Raw genomic sequence first — 17,500 nt, forward strand, 5'->3', positions numbered from 1 at the left:
ACCGCCAAAATCAGTAGGGCAAAACGGCGCATGTTTGACATAAACAGTGGGATTTCTAACAATTAGGAAGGTTTGTGTCATGTTTGTCCTTCTACACAAACCATCCATCCAGCCATCCATTTTCTACCGCTTGTCCCGTTCGGGGTCGCGGGGGTGCTGGAGCCTATCTCAAACCATATGAAGACAAAAAATATGTTTCCCCCCCCCCCCGTCTTTTTTCATTTTCATACATTTACTTCAGGGAGAAGACTCCGGGTCCCACTATGCAAATCTAACCGCCTTAAATTATCATTTGTTCCAGCCTCCATTAAGCTGACCAAAAATGTGCAATAGAATTTTAATACATAGGTTAGCACTTTTTTAGCACATACCACTTTAGCACATAGCACTTTAGAACTAAGCACTTTAGCACACAGCACTTTATCCATGAGCTCTAGTGCAATGCACATTGGTACTTTATCTTTATCTCCATACTGTAGATTTTATGCCGACATCAAAGTGCCACCTATGTCTATCAAGCTCCATGTTCTGATGTTTAAATGTTAGTTGTATGGTTGTGGTTGTGTCTGTGCTTGTGTTTTTGTTCTGTTGTTTTTGGGTATGTTAAGAAAGCAATGATGCACTGTGCCCAAGACAAATTTCCCCGCGGGGACAATAAAGTTGAACCTTGACCTTGACCTTGATTTGCAAAACCTCTAGGGTTGTCGACCCCTGCTGTGTAACAACAGTCTGTGATACACCAAAATGATCAGTTGGAACTTCAATTTAAATTCTACTTCGTGTTTGTTTATTAATCAGACAGTATGTTTATTGCTGTGGTCATAGCAGATATATGCAATCAATCATCTTGGTGTTTGCCTGTCACTGACGTAAGACGCCCCCCCCAGGTACTATCTCCAGCCCAGGGAGAATGGAGGCAAGTCCGTCAAGGTGGAAGAGCTGGGGTCTTTGCGTCTCAACATCGTTTACACAGAAGACCACGTCTTCCCGTCCGAGCACTACACCCCGCTCAGAGATTTGCTGCTGCATTCTGCCAACGCACAGGTGTGTGAAAGTATCTTTTAGGGCCGGCCCCATGCTAATTTTTCACTTCTGGTACCGACATTGGAGCCTTGACTACTGGCTGATACCGATCAGCACATTTTATGTACACTGGAAAGTTAGAAAAGGTTTGATCAAGACTCAGAGAACAATGGCAGGTATGAAAACATCAACCTATGTATTTTTAACCATCTTCGAATCCACTTTTGTGGAATTTGGAGCCAAGCTATGCTGACATAAATGGAGTGATTACCCAAAATAAACCGGAAAAAAACTTCCCCGGCCTGCTGGACCAAACGCACAACTGTCCATGGAGTGAGTCACTATAATATTGATCATGATACACACAGCACACTACATACGCTGTTCAAACAAAACATGAAATGTGGGCTAATGCTTTACAGGTACTGTAATATGATTGTTCATGTTTTTCACTATAGACTGGTGTCGTATCACATTGTGTTGTGCATTACGAACTCAAAAGCCATTCAGCTGCTGACGCAAATGCTAGCTTATCTCTTACCCCAGCTAGCTTACGGCTAATGCCGTATTGTATCATGCTGTCGCAAGACGATGTGTTAGAAAAATGGTTACTCTCACAATAACAATGTTGCTACAGCTTAATTATTATACAGGTTACGGAACGTAAATGAAGTATTGTTGGCGGTTTTTGGATGCATTTTTAAAGTGATTTAGTGGCAGAATCGATTGCTCCCGTTAGCTGCATTGCTAACCACCAAGAACGAGACTTTTTATACATGTTAGAATGCAAAATAAAATTTAAAAAAATGTATTCTCGTCTCTCATAATGTTTGTGAATGATAGGCAAAATTAAAAAAAACAAAGTGCAGTTCCCCTTTAAGTAGCCAGAAAAATATTCTGATATAAAATTGTGTTGCTATTTATTTATTGTATTTATTTTGTTTTAAATAAAACTTGGTTATAAGTGCGTATGAGCACTTTTTGAGCAAATTCAACAATACCGTAATAATAATGATCACCAGGCTAATTTTGGTGAGACTAACCGTGAAATGAAATGTTCATATCGTTACATCCCGAGATCCGCGTTTGTAGGGTTACTCAAAAAAGCGATTCAGAATTTTCAAAAAAAACTATTTTTTTTAACCTCTTTAGGCCCAAGCTGTTTGTTTACCGGTACATGCTTCTTTTTTTTCTCTGGGCTTATTGGACCCTAATTATAATAAAAACTAAGAATCATCATTTGACATGATGTACTTAGTCCATAAGTACACAAACGTGTACGTCATGTTTAGTGACAATTCTTATTTTTATCCTTTTTTTTTTTTCAAATTCCATTGTATGTTATACTCTTCTGACACCACCAGATGGCAGTATAAGTGTCCACATAAGTGGCCATAAGACCCCAATTCAGTAGTGTACACAGTTTTGGAAATAAGAGCTAAAAGGTGCTGTCCACGCATGTGGCCACTAAGCCTTTAGAGGTTGAATACATTTTTAAAAAGACAGTTTTTTTTTCATAGCCACACTTACTTAGACTTAGACTTAGACTTCCTTTTTATTGTCATTCAAATTTGAACTTTACAATACAGATAAGAACGAAATTTTGTTGCATTAGCTCATGGTAGTGCAGGATAAAAAAGCAATAAGGTGCATATATAAATAAATAGATTACTGTACAGATAAATATATTGCACTTTTTCATATGCATCCACGTTTATGGATGTATGTTATATTGTCTTTTTATTCCGGCGAGTTAATCCGTTTTGGAGGGAATTGAGGGGATAATTATGATGCGTTCAAGAGTCTTACGGCCTGAGGGAAGAAGCTGTTACAGAACCTGGAGGTTCTGCTTCGGAGGCTGCGGAATCTCTTTCTAGAGTCCAGCAGTGAAAACAGTCCTTGGTGGGGGTGGGAGGAGTCTCTGCAGATTTTCTGAGCCCTGGTCAGGCAGCGGCTTTTTGCGATCTCTTGGATAGGAGGAAGAGGAGTCCTGATAATCTTTTCCGCCGTCTTCACCACTCTCTGGAGAGACTTCCAGTCTGAGGCATACTTACTGTCTAAGTAGCTATGTAACCTGTTTTGACAAGGTTTTATTACTATTTCTATACCAAATATTATTTTGCCAAAATCGGTTTGAATCGGGAATAGATTCCCAGTCGAATTGTTACTTGAAGAATCGGAATTGAAATGAATCATGACTTGCTGTAAAATTCACATCCCTGCTTGTTTATACTAAAATATGTTATTGGTCAATTAAGACGACTTTATTTTGTACGACTAGCTTGTGTGCTATTGTATGCTTAGCTGTCGTGTAGCTGCAAGCTCCTAGTAGCCTATCGCCTGCCATGTTTGCCTTTTGTAAATGACTTGACTGAAATACAAGAACTACCTTGTTAGACGTAAGCCGATGTCATCTTTTGTTTTAGCTGATATCAGTATTAGATGGAGAGACCTGTAGCATCTTGTCATGCCTTTTCTCTTCCGTCTCCGTGCAGCCGGTGTCGGCGTCCACGGCTAACATCCTGGGGGAGGTGTGTCGAGAGAAGCAAGAAGCCGCCATTCCGCTTGTACGACTCTTCCTGCACTACGGCAAGATCGTGCCTTTCATCAGTGCCATCGCTCAATCTGAGGTCAACCGCACGCAGTGAGTGTGTTATATATTAGCGACATTTCTTTATCGGCATATGGGAGTCGAGCGTGGTGAAGTGGGGAGTCGCTTTAAATCACGTGCGACTGCTGCTGAATCTTGTGCTCCGCCAGGCGTGAATAATTAGCTCAAAGAAATGAGGTCATCAGGATGTATGTGTGAATGGTAGCGTGGCCACTATGGAGAGACTTTTGTGTCTTTTTATGCAGCCAAACAAAATGGATTTGAAACCAAAAAAATGTATTTGCAAACAAATAATAATGGATTTTAATTAAAAATTAAAAAAAATAAAAAAAATATATATATCATTTTTTATATATTTTTTTAATAAAAAAAATTCAAAGCGGTAGAAAATGGATGGATATATATATATATATATATATATATATATATATATATACAGTATATATATATATATATATATATATATATATATATATATATATATATATATATATATATATATATATATATTAGAGATGCGCGGATAGGCAATTATTTCATCCGCAACCGCATCAGAAAGTCGTCAACCATCCGCCATCCACCCGATGTAACATTTGATCAGAACCGCACCCGCCCGCACCCGCCCGTTGTTATATATCTAATATAGACGATGCAAGGCATTAGTGAGGTTATAAAGCTTTTGCCTGTTAAAGAAAGGAGACTGATCCAATGCAGCACAGACATTCGCGTGCCACGCTGTCACGACCCAGACGCACACCAGTGCGCAATCATATGGGAGCCGCGCTGAGCGCACCTCCAAGTGCGTCTCGCTGCCGGCGACGGCCGGGTATGGGCCCGACGCTCCAGCGCCATCTATTTTCAGGGCTGGTTGATTCGGCAGGTGGGTTGTTACACACTCCTTAGCGGGTTCCGACTTCCATGGCCACCGTCCTGCTGTCTATATCAACCAGGGTGAGCCCCACCCCTTTCGTGAGCGCACTGCGCGCGGAGTGACCCCTGTTACGCGCCCCCGGCAACAGGGGTGGCGGGCAGGTAAGCTGCGCGGGCGGAGCGCGCGGAGTGAACCCTGTTACGAGCCCCCGGCCACGGGGGTGGCGGGCAGGTAAGCTGCTTACCTGCTGCGCGTGATGCCGGCCCACCGCACCGACACCCCGCCTCGTCCGCCTTCGCCGCGGTGGTGACCCTGGACGTGCGTCGGGCCCTTCTCGCGGATCGCCTCAGCTACGGCTCCCGGTGGGCCCCTCTCGGGGGAAGGGGCCTCGGTCCCGGACCCCGGCGAGGCGTCCCTTCTCCGCTCCGTAAAAGTGTCCATCTCTTTTTTTTTTCTTCTTCTGTTGTGGCATATGCTGCAGGTGCCTGCTCGTTTTTCGTATGTGGGTAACAACATTTAACTATGTATATATATTTCCCAATTGGTTTAACTGCCACCCGCCTGAATCTATTTAAAATCTAATTTTTTTTTATTTCAACCGCCCGACCCGACCCGACCCGACCCGCGGATAAAATCTAATTTTTTTAAATTTCATCCGCCCGATCCGCGGATAATCCGCGGACTCCGCGGTTGTGCCCGCAAACCGCGCATCTCTAATATATATATATACATTTTCTACCGCTTTGAATTTTTTTAATTAAAAAAATATATTAAAAAATTATATATATATATATATATATATATATATATATCCATCCATCCATTTTCTCACGCTTTGAATTTTTTTAATAAAAAAAAAAATTATATATATATATATATATATATATATATATATATATATCCATTTTCTACCGCTTGTCCCTTTTGGGGCCTCGGGCGGTGCTGGAGCCTATCTCAGCTGCATTCGGGCAGAAGGCGGGGTACACCCTGGACAAGTCGCCACACACATGTATATATATATATATATATATATATATATATATATATATATATATATATATATATATATATATATATACATCATCATCGGCGGTCACTCGAACGAGTATGACGATCCTGGTAGGGGTGTATCCCTTTATGGAGGATGCCTGTGCGTGACTTTGTTTTATGTGGGCAGACTGGTGCACAGACAGTCACCACACGATCCTTGACAGAATCGGGTCAGAGTCCAGTGGCATGGAGTCCAAGACGACTGGGGACCCTTTTCTGCTGCAGCCTTCTTCCACCATCGCAGCCGTTGTGGTAGTTCTTAAATGTACTCTCTTCCGCCTGCTCCGCCGTTGAGGTCTTCACCGTATCACTGGCTTGGGGGCAGTCAGGTACTAGGCCTTTGCCAAGGGCCACTTGGGGTCACAGTAGTAAAGGGGTTAACCTCCTAGTGCCCCAAGACCCCATAGAGGAGCCTCCACTGCCGGATGCACGTTAACGTCATGCCCAGGACACATATATACACATACACATATATATATACATACTGGGTGGTATGGCGTAGTGGGTAGAGTGGCCGTGCCAGAAACCTGAGGGGTGCAGGTTCGCTCCCCGCAGCTTACCATCCAAAATCGCTGCTGTTGTGTCCTTGACCTTGGTGCCGCTCACACCGGTGAATGAATGATGAATGAATGAGTTGTAAAAATGAATGATGGGTTCTCACTTCTCTGTGAAGCGCTTTGAGTGTCTAGAAGAGCGCTATATAAATCTAATCCATTATTATTATATACACACACAGTATAGGCCAAAAGTTTACTCACACCTTCTCATTCAATGCGTTTTCTTTATTTTCATGATTATTTACATTGTAGATTGTCACTGAAGGCATCAAAAGTATGAATGAACACATGTGGAGTTATGTACTTAACACACAAAGGTGAAATAACTGAAAACATGTTTTATATTCTAGCTCTTCAAAATAGCCACCCTTCGCTCTGATTACTGTTTTGCACACTCTTGGCATTCTCTCGATGAGCTTCAAGAGGTAGTCGCCTGAAAGGGTTTTCACTTCACAGGTGTCATAGTTTTGATGCCTTCAGTGACAATCTACGATGTAAATAGTCATGAAAATAAAGAAAATGCATTGAAATGAAATGAAATGAAACTTTATATATAATTTTATTTAATTTTTTAAAAAATTGTTTTTAGGTTGCAAATCCATTATTTTTCTTTGCAAATTGTTTTTGTTTGCGATTTTTTTTTTGTGACGAAAAATTTTGAGGGTTATGAATAATTTCTTGGTTGCAAATCTTTTTTTTTATTTGCAAATTATTTGTTTTTGTTACAAAAATGTGTATGGGTTTCAAATCCATTATTTTATTTTGAAAATCTTTTTGGGGTTGTAAATCTTTTTATTTTATTTTTTCAAAATCAATTTTTTGGTTCCAAAAATATTTTGGGTTTCAAATCCAATATGTTTTGTTAGCAAATATATTTTGGCTTGCAGTTGTTTTTTTTCGGGGGTGAGGTTTACAAATATTATTTATGTTTGCAAATCAATAATTTTTGTTTGCAAATTTTTTGTTGTCTGCAAATTTTTTATTTATTTTAAAAATCCCTGTTTTCGTTACAAAAAATTATTAGTGTTTGGGTTTCAAAGCCATTATTTTTGTTTGTAACTTTATTTGCGTTGCAATTTTTTTTATTTTTTTTGCAAATATAATTTTTTTAGATTTGTGAATTTTTGGCCATTTAATCTGATTCCTGTGTTGACGTTGCGATTCAGAATCGATACTCGATCCAACACGATTCTCGCAATGTATTATTTGGTGTAATAATTATAGTAAACATTTTTCAAAACCAGTTAGAAAAAGCTTCTTCTTGTTGCACAGAGATAGCCTAAAACATCTTTTAAAAAATGTATTGTTTTTTTTTTAATAGATTTTTGAAAATGATGAATCAATTTAGAATTGGGATGTATAAGATTTGTGATTTTGTTCAACCAGAATTCTAATTTTTTTTTTGTTCGGTTCCATAAATAAAACAAAAAAATCTCTCTAAAACCCAGCAGGTTCATCTGACTAAAAAGTCAAAAAGTAAATGTTTTGCTGTTTTGGTCATGCAGATTGTAATCTTCCTCCCCATGCAGGGACCCAAACACCATTTTCCGGGGGAACTCGCTGACGTCCAAATGCATCGACGAGACCATGAAGCTGGCAGGAATGCACTACCTGCAGGTCACACTTAAACCCATCATAGACGAGGTACAGACTTGCCACCAAATACCGTTTTTGGTGGAAAAGTAATCCCGTACATCCCCACAGATCTGCGCAGAACACAAGTCGTGTGAAATCGACCCAGTGAAGCTGAAGGAGTCGGAGAACCTGGACACGAATCGAGTGAGAAACGCGTGACGGTGCGTTTGAGGGTTATCCGACATTCCTAACCCGCTCCCACCCTCCGCAGGAAAACCTCCGACATTACGTGGACCGCATCTTCAACGTCATCACCACCTCGGGCGTCAGCTGTCCCACGGTCATGTGTGACATCTTCTTCTCGCTGCGAGAGTCGGCCGCCACGCGTTTCCAAGGTAACCGCCGCCTGCATGAGCAGGAAGTGCCAAATATGGCAAATGTGTTCACAAGCACAGCAAAAAGCCCTCATACTGGATTGCCTGTGCATGTTTTGTACTCTGCTGCCTCCTTGTGGCCGCAGTCGGCTCTCAAGGGTCAAAGTGAAATGAACTCACTGGCCTCCACACTGTGTCTAAAGCCACATGCGGCCCATTTAAGTTCTACATAATTTTTTTAGACCTTTAACATGAAAACTGTCGCCGCCATTATGATGTGCAGTGCTGTTTTTAAGTCTTGAACTACAGAAAGTATTTCAATGGTTGACATCTTCACTTTTGAGTGTTATAGGAGTTATTACGGTAATCCACGTCACAGCAGCTCAGACCAGGAACAAAGCAGAGTGGGCGGGGTTTGTTTTCAGAGCACGTGTCAGGAACAGATGCGGAAGCAAATTTTTACAACAAATGTCTGCATAAAAGTAATAATATATCATAATGTAGGTGTTTATTACACTTTGCATTCATATTTTGCTGTTTGTTACATTTTTGTTGTGTTTTGCTTGATTGTAAAAGACACGCAACTATCGAGGAGCTGGTCTGAGAAGTAAAAGATATTCATATGTTGTTAATATTCAGTGTTTTATTGTTCATAGTTAATATTGTAAATCCCACTTTCTTTATTTTCATGTACATTTTGGGTGTCCCATTCAGTGAGAAACTGGAAAATTCCCTTCTGTTTTTTTTTAAGCGGTCTGCCATAACTTTTTTAGAACTCTATTGGACATTGTGACTTTTTGGTATTAGTGTTCCTGAAAAAAGGCACCCAAACATAAACCATGTTTGCTCTCGGTTAGCCTCATCCCTCAGTGATAATGACACTTTATAATGATACTTAAGATATTAAGACATGTAGTTTATTTACCATAATGAAGGTGAATATTATAAGCTTTGGTGTATGGAGACACATATTTAGCTGCTAGCCGCTTGTCAGCCGGGGGGTTAAAAATAACATTACAAAAACTGTCCGATACGGATCGGTGGCCGACCGATGGGCGCATGACTAGTTGGTACTTTAAAATGCGATTATTGACAAAAAGAATCACTAGTAAATACTGAAACGTAAATACTCATTCGGGGTGTTCCTTACAGGGTTTTATGCTGCCGATACCATGAAACCAATCACCTGTATTAACTGTAATGTTTTCTACTTATTTATGGCGAGTGCTACTGACAGTTGAACAATGTCAACACAATATTTAAACTCATTTTGTTATTATTACATACATTTGTTTGGGCAAAACAAAGTCAATAATATCAATAACCCTTTGGTTTTAGCCCTCAAATATAGCTAAGCTAACGGCTAAACTAGCTTAGCCGTTAGCTTAGCGATTAGCATGCTTGCTCTCGGTTAGCCTCATCCCTCAGTGATAATGACACTTTATAATGATACTTAAGATATTAAGACATGTAGTTTATTTCCCGTAATGAAGGTAAATATTATAAGCTTTGGTGTATGGAGACACATATTTAGCTGCTAGCCGCTTGTCAGCCGGGGGGTTAAAAATAACATTACAAAAACTGTACGATATGGATCGTTGGCCGACCGATGGGCGCATGACTAGTACTCTTTGGTATTTTGAATTGCGATTATTGACAAAAAGAAACACTAGTAAATACTGAAACATAAATACTCATTCGTGGTGATCCTTACAGGGTTTTATACTGCCGATACCATGAAACCAATCACCTGTATTAACTGTAATGTTTTCTACTTATTTATGGCGAGTGCTACTGACAGTTGAACAATATCAACACAATATTTAAACTAGTTTTTTTATTATTACATACAATTGTTTGGGCAAAACAAAGTCAATAATATCAATAATCCTTTGGTTTTAGCCCTCAAATAAAGCTAAACTAACCTAGCTTAGTGATTAGCATGTTTAGCATTAGCATTAGATTAGCATGCTATCCCTCAGTGATAATGACACTTTATAATGATACTTAAGATATTAAGACATGTAGTTTATTTCCCGTAATGGAGGTGAATATTATAAGCTTTGGTGTATGGAGACACATATTTAGCCGCTAGTCGCTTGTCAGCCGGGGGGTTAAAAATAACATTACAAAAACTGTCCGATACGGATCGGTGTCCGACCGATGGGCGCATGACTAGTACTCTTTGGTACTTTGAAATGCGATTATTGACCAAAAGAGCCACTGGTAAATACTGGTGTAACAGTCAGTAAAAGACAAATAACGCATCGATATTTACGTTGTTGTGGTTCCTGCAGTGGACCAAGATGTGCGATACACGGCAGTGAGCAGTTTCATCTTCCTGCGTTTCTTTGCTCCGGCCATCCTCTCACCGAACCTCTTTCATTTACGGCCGCACCATCCGGTGAGTCGCAGTCACGACTCGCAACAAACGTTCCTTATTCAATAACTATCGATTATTTGAACTGTATTTGTGTTCTCTGCTCTGCAGGATCCCGCCACATCCAGAACCCTCACCCTCATATCCAAGACCATCCAGACCCTGGGAAGTCTGGCAAAGTCCAAATCCGTGAGTTTTACCCAGGACGTGCTAGCTGGCTAGGCACGCTAACTGTTAGCATTTTAACTTTTTTATATTTGACTGTACAAGTACTGTGTATACCGGACATGCTGTCGTAACATAATAGAACTGCCTCGCCACTTTTGGTAGTCCTTTTATCAGGCCATGTGCTAGCGTTAGCATGCTAACGCTTTACACTAGCATTTTACCTCTTTTTGTATGTTGAAGCCTTAAAATCATGGATTTTGATAGCTTCAAAGCTAATTTTGTATATTTAAACCTAAAAATTGTGGATTTTGATACTTGGCACTATCTTGGAAGTATGTTAACTTCTTCCATATTAGCATTTTTATGCTAGCGTCTTTGCTAGTTTAATTCGTATAAACCTAAAAATGGATTTTGATACCATCTTAGAAGTTTGCTACCTAAATGTCAGCATGCTAACGTTTTATGCTAGTATTTTAACTCATTTGTTTTGTTTAAACCTAAATAACATCTTGGAAATATGCTAACTTTTCCTTTGTTGTCATGCTAACGTTAACATATGCTAGCATTTTGGCAAATGTTCTATGTTTCAACCTACAAATCCTCGATTTTGACACATGGCGCCATCTTAGATGTATTCTAGCTTCTTTTGTGTTAGCATGCTAAAGTTTTATGCTACAATTTTATTGATATAAAGTTAAAAATATAGGCTTTGACTACTTAGGACCATCTTAGAAGTAAACTACATTTTCCTATGTCATCATGCTAAGGTTAGCATGTTAACGTTTTATGCTAGTAATTTAACTAATTTGTTTTGTTTAAACCTAAATATTATGACTTTTTGATACTTAGCGACATCTTGGAAATATGCTAACTTTTCCTTTGTTGTCATACTAACGTTAACATATGCTAGCATTTTGGCAAATGTTCTATGTTTCAACCTACAAATCCTCGATTTTGACACATGGCGCCATCCTAGATGTATTCTAACTTATTTTGTGTTAGCATGCTAAAGTTTTATGCTACAATTTTATTTATATAAACTTAAAAATCATGGCTTTGGCTACTTAGGACCATCTTAGCAGTAAGCTAAATTTCCCTATGTCATCATGCTAAGGTTAGCATGCTAACATTTTATGCTAGTATTTTAACTCATTTGTTTTGTTTGAACCTAAATATTATGACTTTTTGATACTTGGCGACATCTTGGAAATATGCTAACTTTTCCTTTGTTGTCATACTAACGTTAATATATACTAGCATTTTGGCAAATGTTCTATTTTTCAACCTACAAATCCTCGATTTTGACACATGGCGCCATCTTAGTTGTATTTTAACTTCTTTTGTGTTAGCATGCTAAAGGTTTATGCTACAATTTTTTTTATATAAACTTAAAAATCATGGCTTTGGCTACTTAGGACCATCTTAGAAGTAAGCTAAATGTTCCTATGTCATCATGCTAAGGTTAGCATGCTAACGTTTTATGCTAGTATTTTAACTAATTTGTTTTGATCAAACCTAAATATTACGACTTTTTGATACTTGGCGACATCTTAGAACTATGCAAACTTTTCCTTTGTTGTCATACTAATGTTAGCATATTAATGTTTTATGCTAGCATTTTGGCAAATGTTCTATGTTTCAACCTACAAATCCTCGATTTTGACACATGGCGCCATCCTAGATGTATTCTAACTTATTTTGTGTTAGCATGCTAAAGTTTTATGCTACAATTTTATTTATATAAACTTAAAAATCATGGCTTTGGCTACTTAGGACCATCTTAGAAGTAAGCTAAATTTCCCTATGTCATCATGCTAAGGTTAGCATGCTAACATTTTATGCTAGTATTTTAACTCATTTGTTTTGTTTGAACCTAAATATTATGACTTTTTGATACTTGGCGACATCTTGGAAATATGCTAACTTTTCCTTTGTTGTCATACTAACGTTAATATATACTAGCATTTTGGCAAATGTTCTATTTTTCAACCTACAAATCCTCGATTTTGACACATGGCGCCATCTTAGTTGTATTTTAACTTCTTTTGTGTTAGCATGCTAAAGGTTTATGCTACAATTTTTTTTATATAAACTTAAAAATCATGGCTTTGGCTACTTAGGACCATCTTAGAAGTAAGCTAAATGTTCCTATGTCATCATGCTAAGGTTAGCATGCTAACGTTTTATGCTAGTATTTTAACTAATTTGTTTTGATCAAACCTAAATATTACGACTTTTTGATACTTGGCGACATCTTAGAACTATGCAAACTTTTCCTTTGTTGTCATACTAATGTTAGCATATTAATGTTTTATGCTAGCATTTTGGCAAATGTTCTATGTTTCAACCTACAAATCCTCGATTTTGACACATGGCGCCATCTTAGATGTATTCTAACTTCTTTTGTGTTAGCATGCTGAAGTTTTATGCTACAATTTTATTTATATAAACTTAAAAATCATGGCTTTGGCTACTTAGGACCATCTTAGAAGTAAGCTAAATTTCCCTATGTCATCATGCTAAGGTTAGCATGCTAACATTTTATGCTAGTATTTTAACTCATTTGTTTTGTTTGAACCTAAATATTATGACTTTTTGATACTTGGCGACATCTTGGAAATATGCTAACTTTTCCTTTGTTGTCATACTAACGTTAATATATACTAGCATTTTGGCAAATGTTCTATTTTTCAACCTACAAATCCTCGATTTTGACACATGGCGCCATCTTAGTTGTATTTTAACTTCTTTTGTGTTAGCATGCTAAAGGTTTATGCTACAATTTTTTTTATATAAACTTAAAAATCATGGCTTTGGCTACTTAGGACCATCTTAGAAGTAAGCTAAATGTTCCTATGTCATCATGCTAAGGTTAGCATGCTAACGTTTTATGCTAGTATTTTAACTAATTTGTTTTGATCAAACCTAAATATTACGACTTTTTGATACTTGGCGACATCTTAGAACTATGCAAACTTTTCCTTTGTTGTCATACTAATGTTAGCATATTAATGTTTTATGCTAGCATTTTGGCAAATGTTCTATGTTTCAACCTACAAATCCTCGATTTTGACACATGGCGCCATCCTAGATGTATTCTAACTTATTTTGTGTTAGCATGCTAAAGTTTTATGCTACAATTTTATTTATATAAACTTAAAAATCATGGCTTTGGCTACTTAGGACCATCTTAGAAGTAAGCTAAATTTCCCTATGTCATCATGCTAAGGTTAGCATGCTAACATTTTATGCTAGTATTTTAACTCATTTGTTTTGTTTGAACCTAAATATTATGACTTTTTGATACTTGGCGACATCTTGGAAATATGCTAACTTTTCCTTTGTTGTCATACTAACGTTAATATATACTAGCATTTTGGCAAATGTTCTATTTTTCAACCTACAAATCCTCGATTTTGACACATGGCGCCATCTTAGTTGTATTTTAACTTCTTTTGTGTTAGCATGCTAAAGGTTTATGCTACAATTTTTTTTATATAAACTTAAAAATCATGGCTTTGGCTACTTAGGACCATCTTAGAAGTAAGCTAAATGTTCCTATGTCATCATGCTAAGGTTAGCATGCTAACGTTTTATGCTAGTATTTTAACTAATTTGTTTTGATCAAACCTAAATATTACGACTTTTTGATACTTGGCGACATCTTAGAACTATGCAAACTTTTCCTTTGTTGTCATACTAATGTTAGCATATTAATGTTTTATGCTAGCATTTTGGCAAATGTTCTATGTTTCAACCTACAAATCCTCGATTTTGACACATGGCGCCATCTTAGATGTATTCTAACTTCTTTTGTGTTAGCATGCTGAAGTTTTATGCTACAATTTTATTTATATAAACTTAAAAATCATGGCTTTGGCTACTTAGGACCATCTTAGACGTAAACTAAATGTTCCTATGTCATCATGCTAAGGTTAGCATGTTAACGTTTTATGCTAGTATTTTAACTAATTTGTTTTGAGCAAACCTAAATATTATGACTTTTTGATACTTGGCGACATCTTAGAATTATGCAAACTTTTCCTTTGTTGTCATACTAATGTTAGCATAGTAATGTTTTATGCTAGCATTTTTCCACAAGTTCTATGTTTCAACCTACAAATCCTCGATTTTGACACATGGCGCCATCTTAGATGTATTCTAACTTCTTTTGTGTTAGCATGCTAAGGTTTTATGCTACAATTTTTGTTAATGTTATTTATATAAACTTAACTTGGCTTTGGATGCTTAGGACCATCTTAGAAGTAAGCGAAATTTTCCTATGTCATCATGCTAAGGTTAGCATGCTAACGTTTTATGCTTGCATTTTATCCAATTTTATGTATTTAAACTTAAAAATCACGGCTTTTGATATTTGGCGCCATCTTAGAAGTGTGCTAACTTATCAAATATTAGCATGCTAAAGTTTAATGCTAGAATGTTTACTAATTTAGTATGTTTACACCTAAAAAATCCTCGATTTTGATACTAAAAATATGTTAACTTCTCCTTTGCTAACATGCTAACATTAGCATGTGTTTTTCTTTGTTTCTTGCATTGAACAAAGAGAGCAAAGTCGACCAAGTCAAGTCAAACTCCTTGTGTGTTAAACTTAGTTGGCCAATTAATCTGATTCTGATTCTGATGTAGGACAATCGTTTCCATTCTTGTACCTGAACTTATTGCTATTTATTAACAGCTAAATCCTGACTAAACTCTTTCTCGCCCCTCCCATGACTCTTTTCTTTATTTTTTTTCAGGCCAATTTCAAAGAGTCTTACATGGCTGCATTTTACGACTACTTCAACGAGCAGAAGTATGCGGATGCTGTGAAGAATGTGAGTCTTTTTCTTTGTTCTTGTCGAGCAATAACTCCTCTCAGACTCAAGATGAAGTATATCATATGAACATGAGTATCGGGGGTGCTAGAGACCCACAAGAAGTGAAAGATGATGACTGCCGTAGTCCACTGGAATGATCCCTGTGCAAAAAAATGCATGTCACAAGAATATTTATTTTTTATTATATTACATAGGTTAACTTAATGCAATTATGTATACACGCAACAAGAGATATTTTGACGTATTGTGAAGTGCGTTCATTGGTGACATCTTTTCTATCTTCCACAGTTTCTGGACCTCATCTCCACCTCAGGCAAGTGGGATCAGAAGAGTATTGAGACGCCAATCATGCTGAAAGAAGGGTATGTCGCTTTTATCACGCAGTATTAACGGCGTATTAATAACTGCTGTACACAATTTCGCTATTTTCACTTCCCTAAGGACATCCGCAGATTGTTTTTTTAGCTAAAGTCAACTTGTTTAAAGACATGAAGATTTAATGCTGCTTCTCATAAGGCTTTAATACAGGAGCGTCCAAACTTCTACCACTGAGGGCCGCACACTGTAAAATCTTTGTAAAATTTTCTAAAGTAAATCTGCTGATTTTTACATCACCATTATAAATAATTTTTATATATATTTTTAATATATTTTTGATTTTTTTTTTATAGATTAAGAATCATTACAAATAAGAATAGCGAAAAATCGATTCTAAAATAGATTTTTTTTTTGTTGCTGAAAAAAATTAAATTAAATTGAATTAAATAATAAAATAAAATAGATTTTTTTAAATAAATAAAAATATTTAAAAAAAATAAAATAATAATAATATATATATATATATATATATATATATATATATATATATATATATATATATATATATATATATACATATATATATAATGCCCTTTTTGTTAAAGAAAACCCCTGTTTTTTATGGCAAAATAATTTTTTGAGAAATGACAGTTTAAAAAAAAAAAAACTCCAAGGGTCCCACTCATCAAAGTGTTAAAAATAACTCATAATTATTAATTTATTTATTTTTTACTTTCAACACTTCAAATCTATCAGTCAATTATACATTTTTATTATTTTGTTATGTTTTTTTAAAATGTGTTTATGTTTTGCTCTTTTTGTCATAGAAAACTTAATTTTATTAATGGCAAGCACAAAATATGCAGTATTTTTCCCCAAAAAATATTTCAAAGTGTAATATTTTATGTTAATTAATTAGAGCCTTGAATAGGTCAATAATTCATAACAACATACATTTTTATTCATTATTATTTTTTGAGCAATGACAGTTTAAAAAAACAAAACATTTTTTGGGGGATCCAAGGTCCCCACTCATCAAAGTGTTAAAAATAACTCATAATAAACATTTTTTTTACTTTCAACACTTCAGATCTATCAGTCGATTATACATTTGTATTATTTTATTATGTTTTTTAAAAAATGTGTTTGTTTTATGCCCTTTTTGTCAGAGAAAAAATGGTTTTTTTTATATGGCAAACACAAAATATGCAGTATTTTAGTAGGATGGGAAAAAAACTGTCGTGATCAAAAAATAATATATCAAAATCAATGTTGTTTTGAATTATTGATCTATTATTATTTCACATCAAATATTCCACTTTAAAATATTTTTTTGGGGAAATATTGCATATTTTGTTTTTGCCATATAAAAAAACGAAGTTGTCTGACAAAAAGGGCATAAAACAAATACATTTAAAAAAACATAATTAAAATGTAGAATCACTGATAGATCTGAAGTATTGAAAGTAGAAAAAATAAAATAATAATTCGGACTAATTTTTAACACTTTGATGAGTGTCATTTCAAAGTGGAATATTTAATTAGAACTAGTTTGTTATGGTTTTTTTTTAAATGTGTTTATGTTTTGCTCTTTTTGTCTTAGAAAACTTAGTTTTATTAATGGCAAGCACAAAATATGCAGCATTTTTCCCCAAAAAATATTTCAAAGTGTAATATTTTATGTTAATTAATTAGAGCTTTGAATATGTCAATAATTCATAGCAACATTGAT

General features: G+C 36.2%; 1 protein-coding gene across 2 annotated transcripts in view; it reads left to right on the forward strand.

The window, feature by feature from the left end:
- rasa3 (RAS p21 protein activator 3) overlaps nt 1–17,500 on the forward strand; it is a 127,354-nt gene that overhangs the window by 95,043 nt on the left and 14,811 nt on the right. For both annotated transcript variants that reach the window (XM_061974725.2, XM_061974726.2), the window contains exons 10-18: nt 888–1,044; nt 3,519–3,667; nt 7,642–7,756; nt 7,817–7,891; nt 7,959–8,082; nt 10,359–10,465; nt 10,553–10,630; nt 15,370–15,447; nt 15,739–15,812. In XM_061974725.2, the coding sequence (XP_061830709.1) occupies nt 888–1,044; nt 3,519–3,667; nt 7,642–7,756; nt 7,817–7,891; nt 7,959–8,082; nt 10,359–10,465; nt 10,553–10,630; nt 15,370–15,447; nt 15,739–15,812 (957 nt within the window). The remainder of the gene's footprint in view (nt 1–887; nt 1,045–3,518; nt 3,668–7,641; nt 7,757–7,816; nt 7,892–7,958; nt 8,083–10,358; nt 10,466–10,552; nt 10,631–15,369; nt 15,448–15,738; nt 15,813–17,500) is intronic.

This window comes from Nerophis lumbriciformis, linkage group LG15 (genome assembly GCF_033978685.3).
Source record: "Nerophis lumbriciformis linkage group LG15, RoL_Nlum_v2.1, whole genome shotgun sequence".
Classification (NCBI taxonomy): Eukaryota; Metazoa; Chordata; class Actinopteri; order Syngnathiformes; family Syngnathidae; genus Nerophis; species Nerophis lumbriciformis.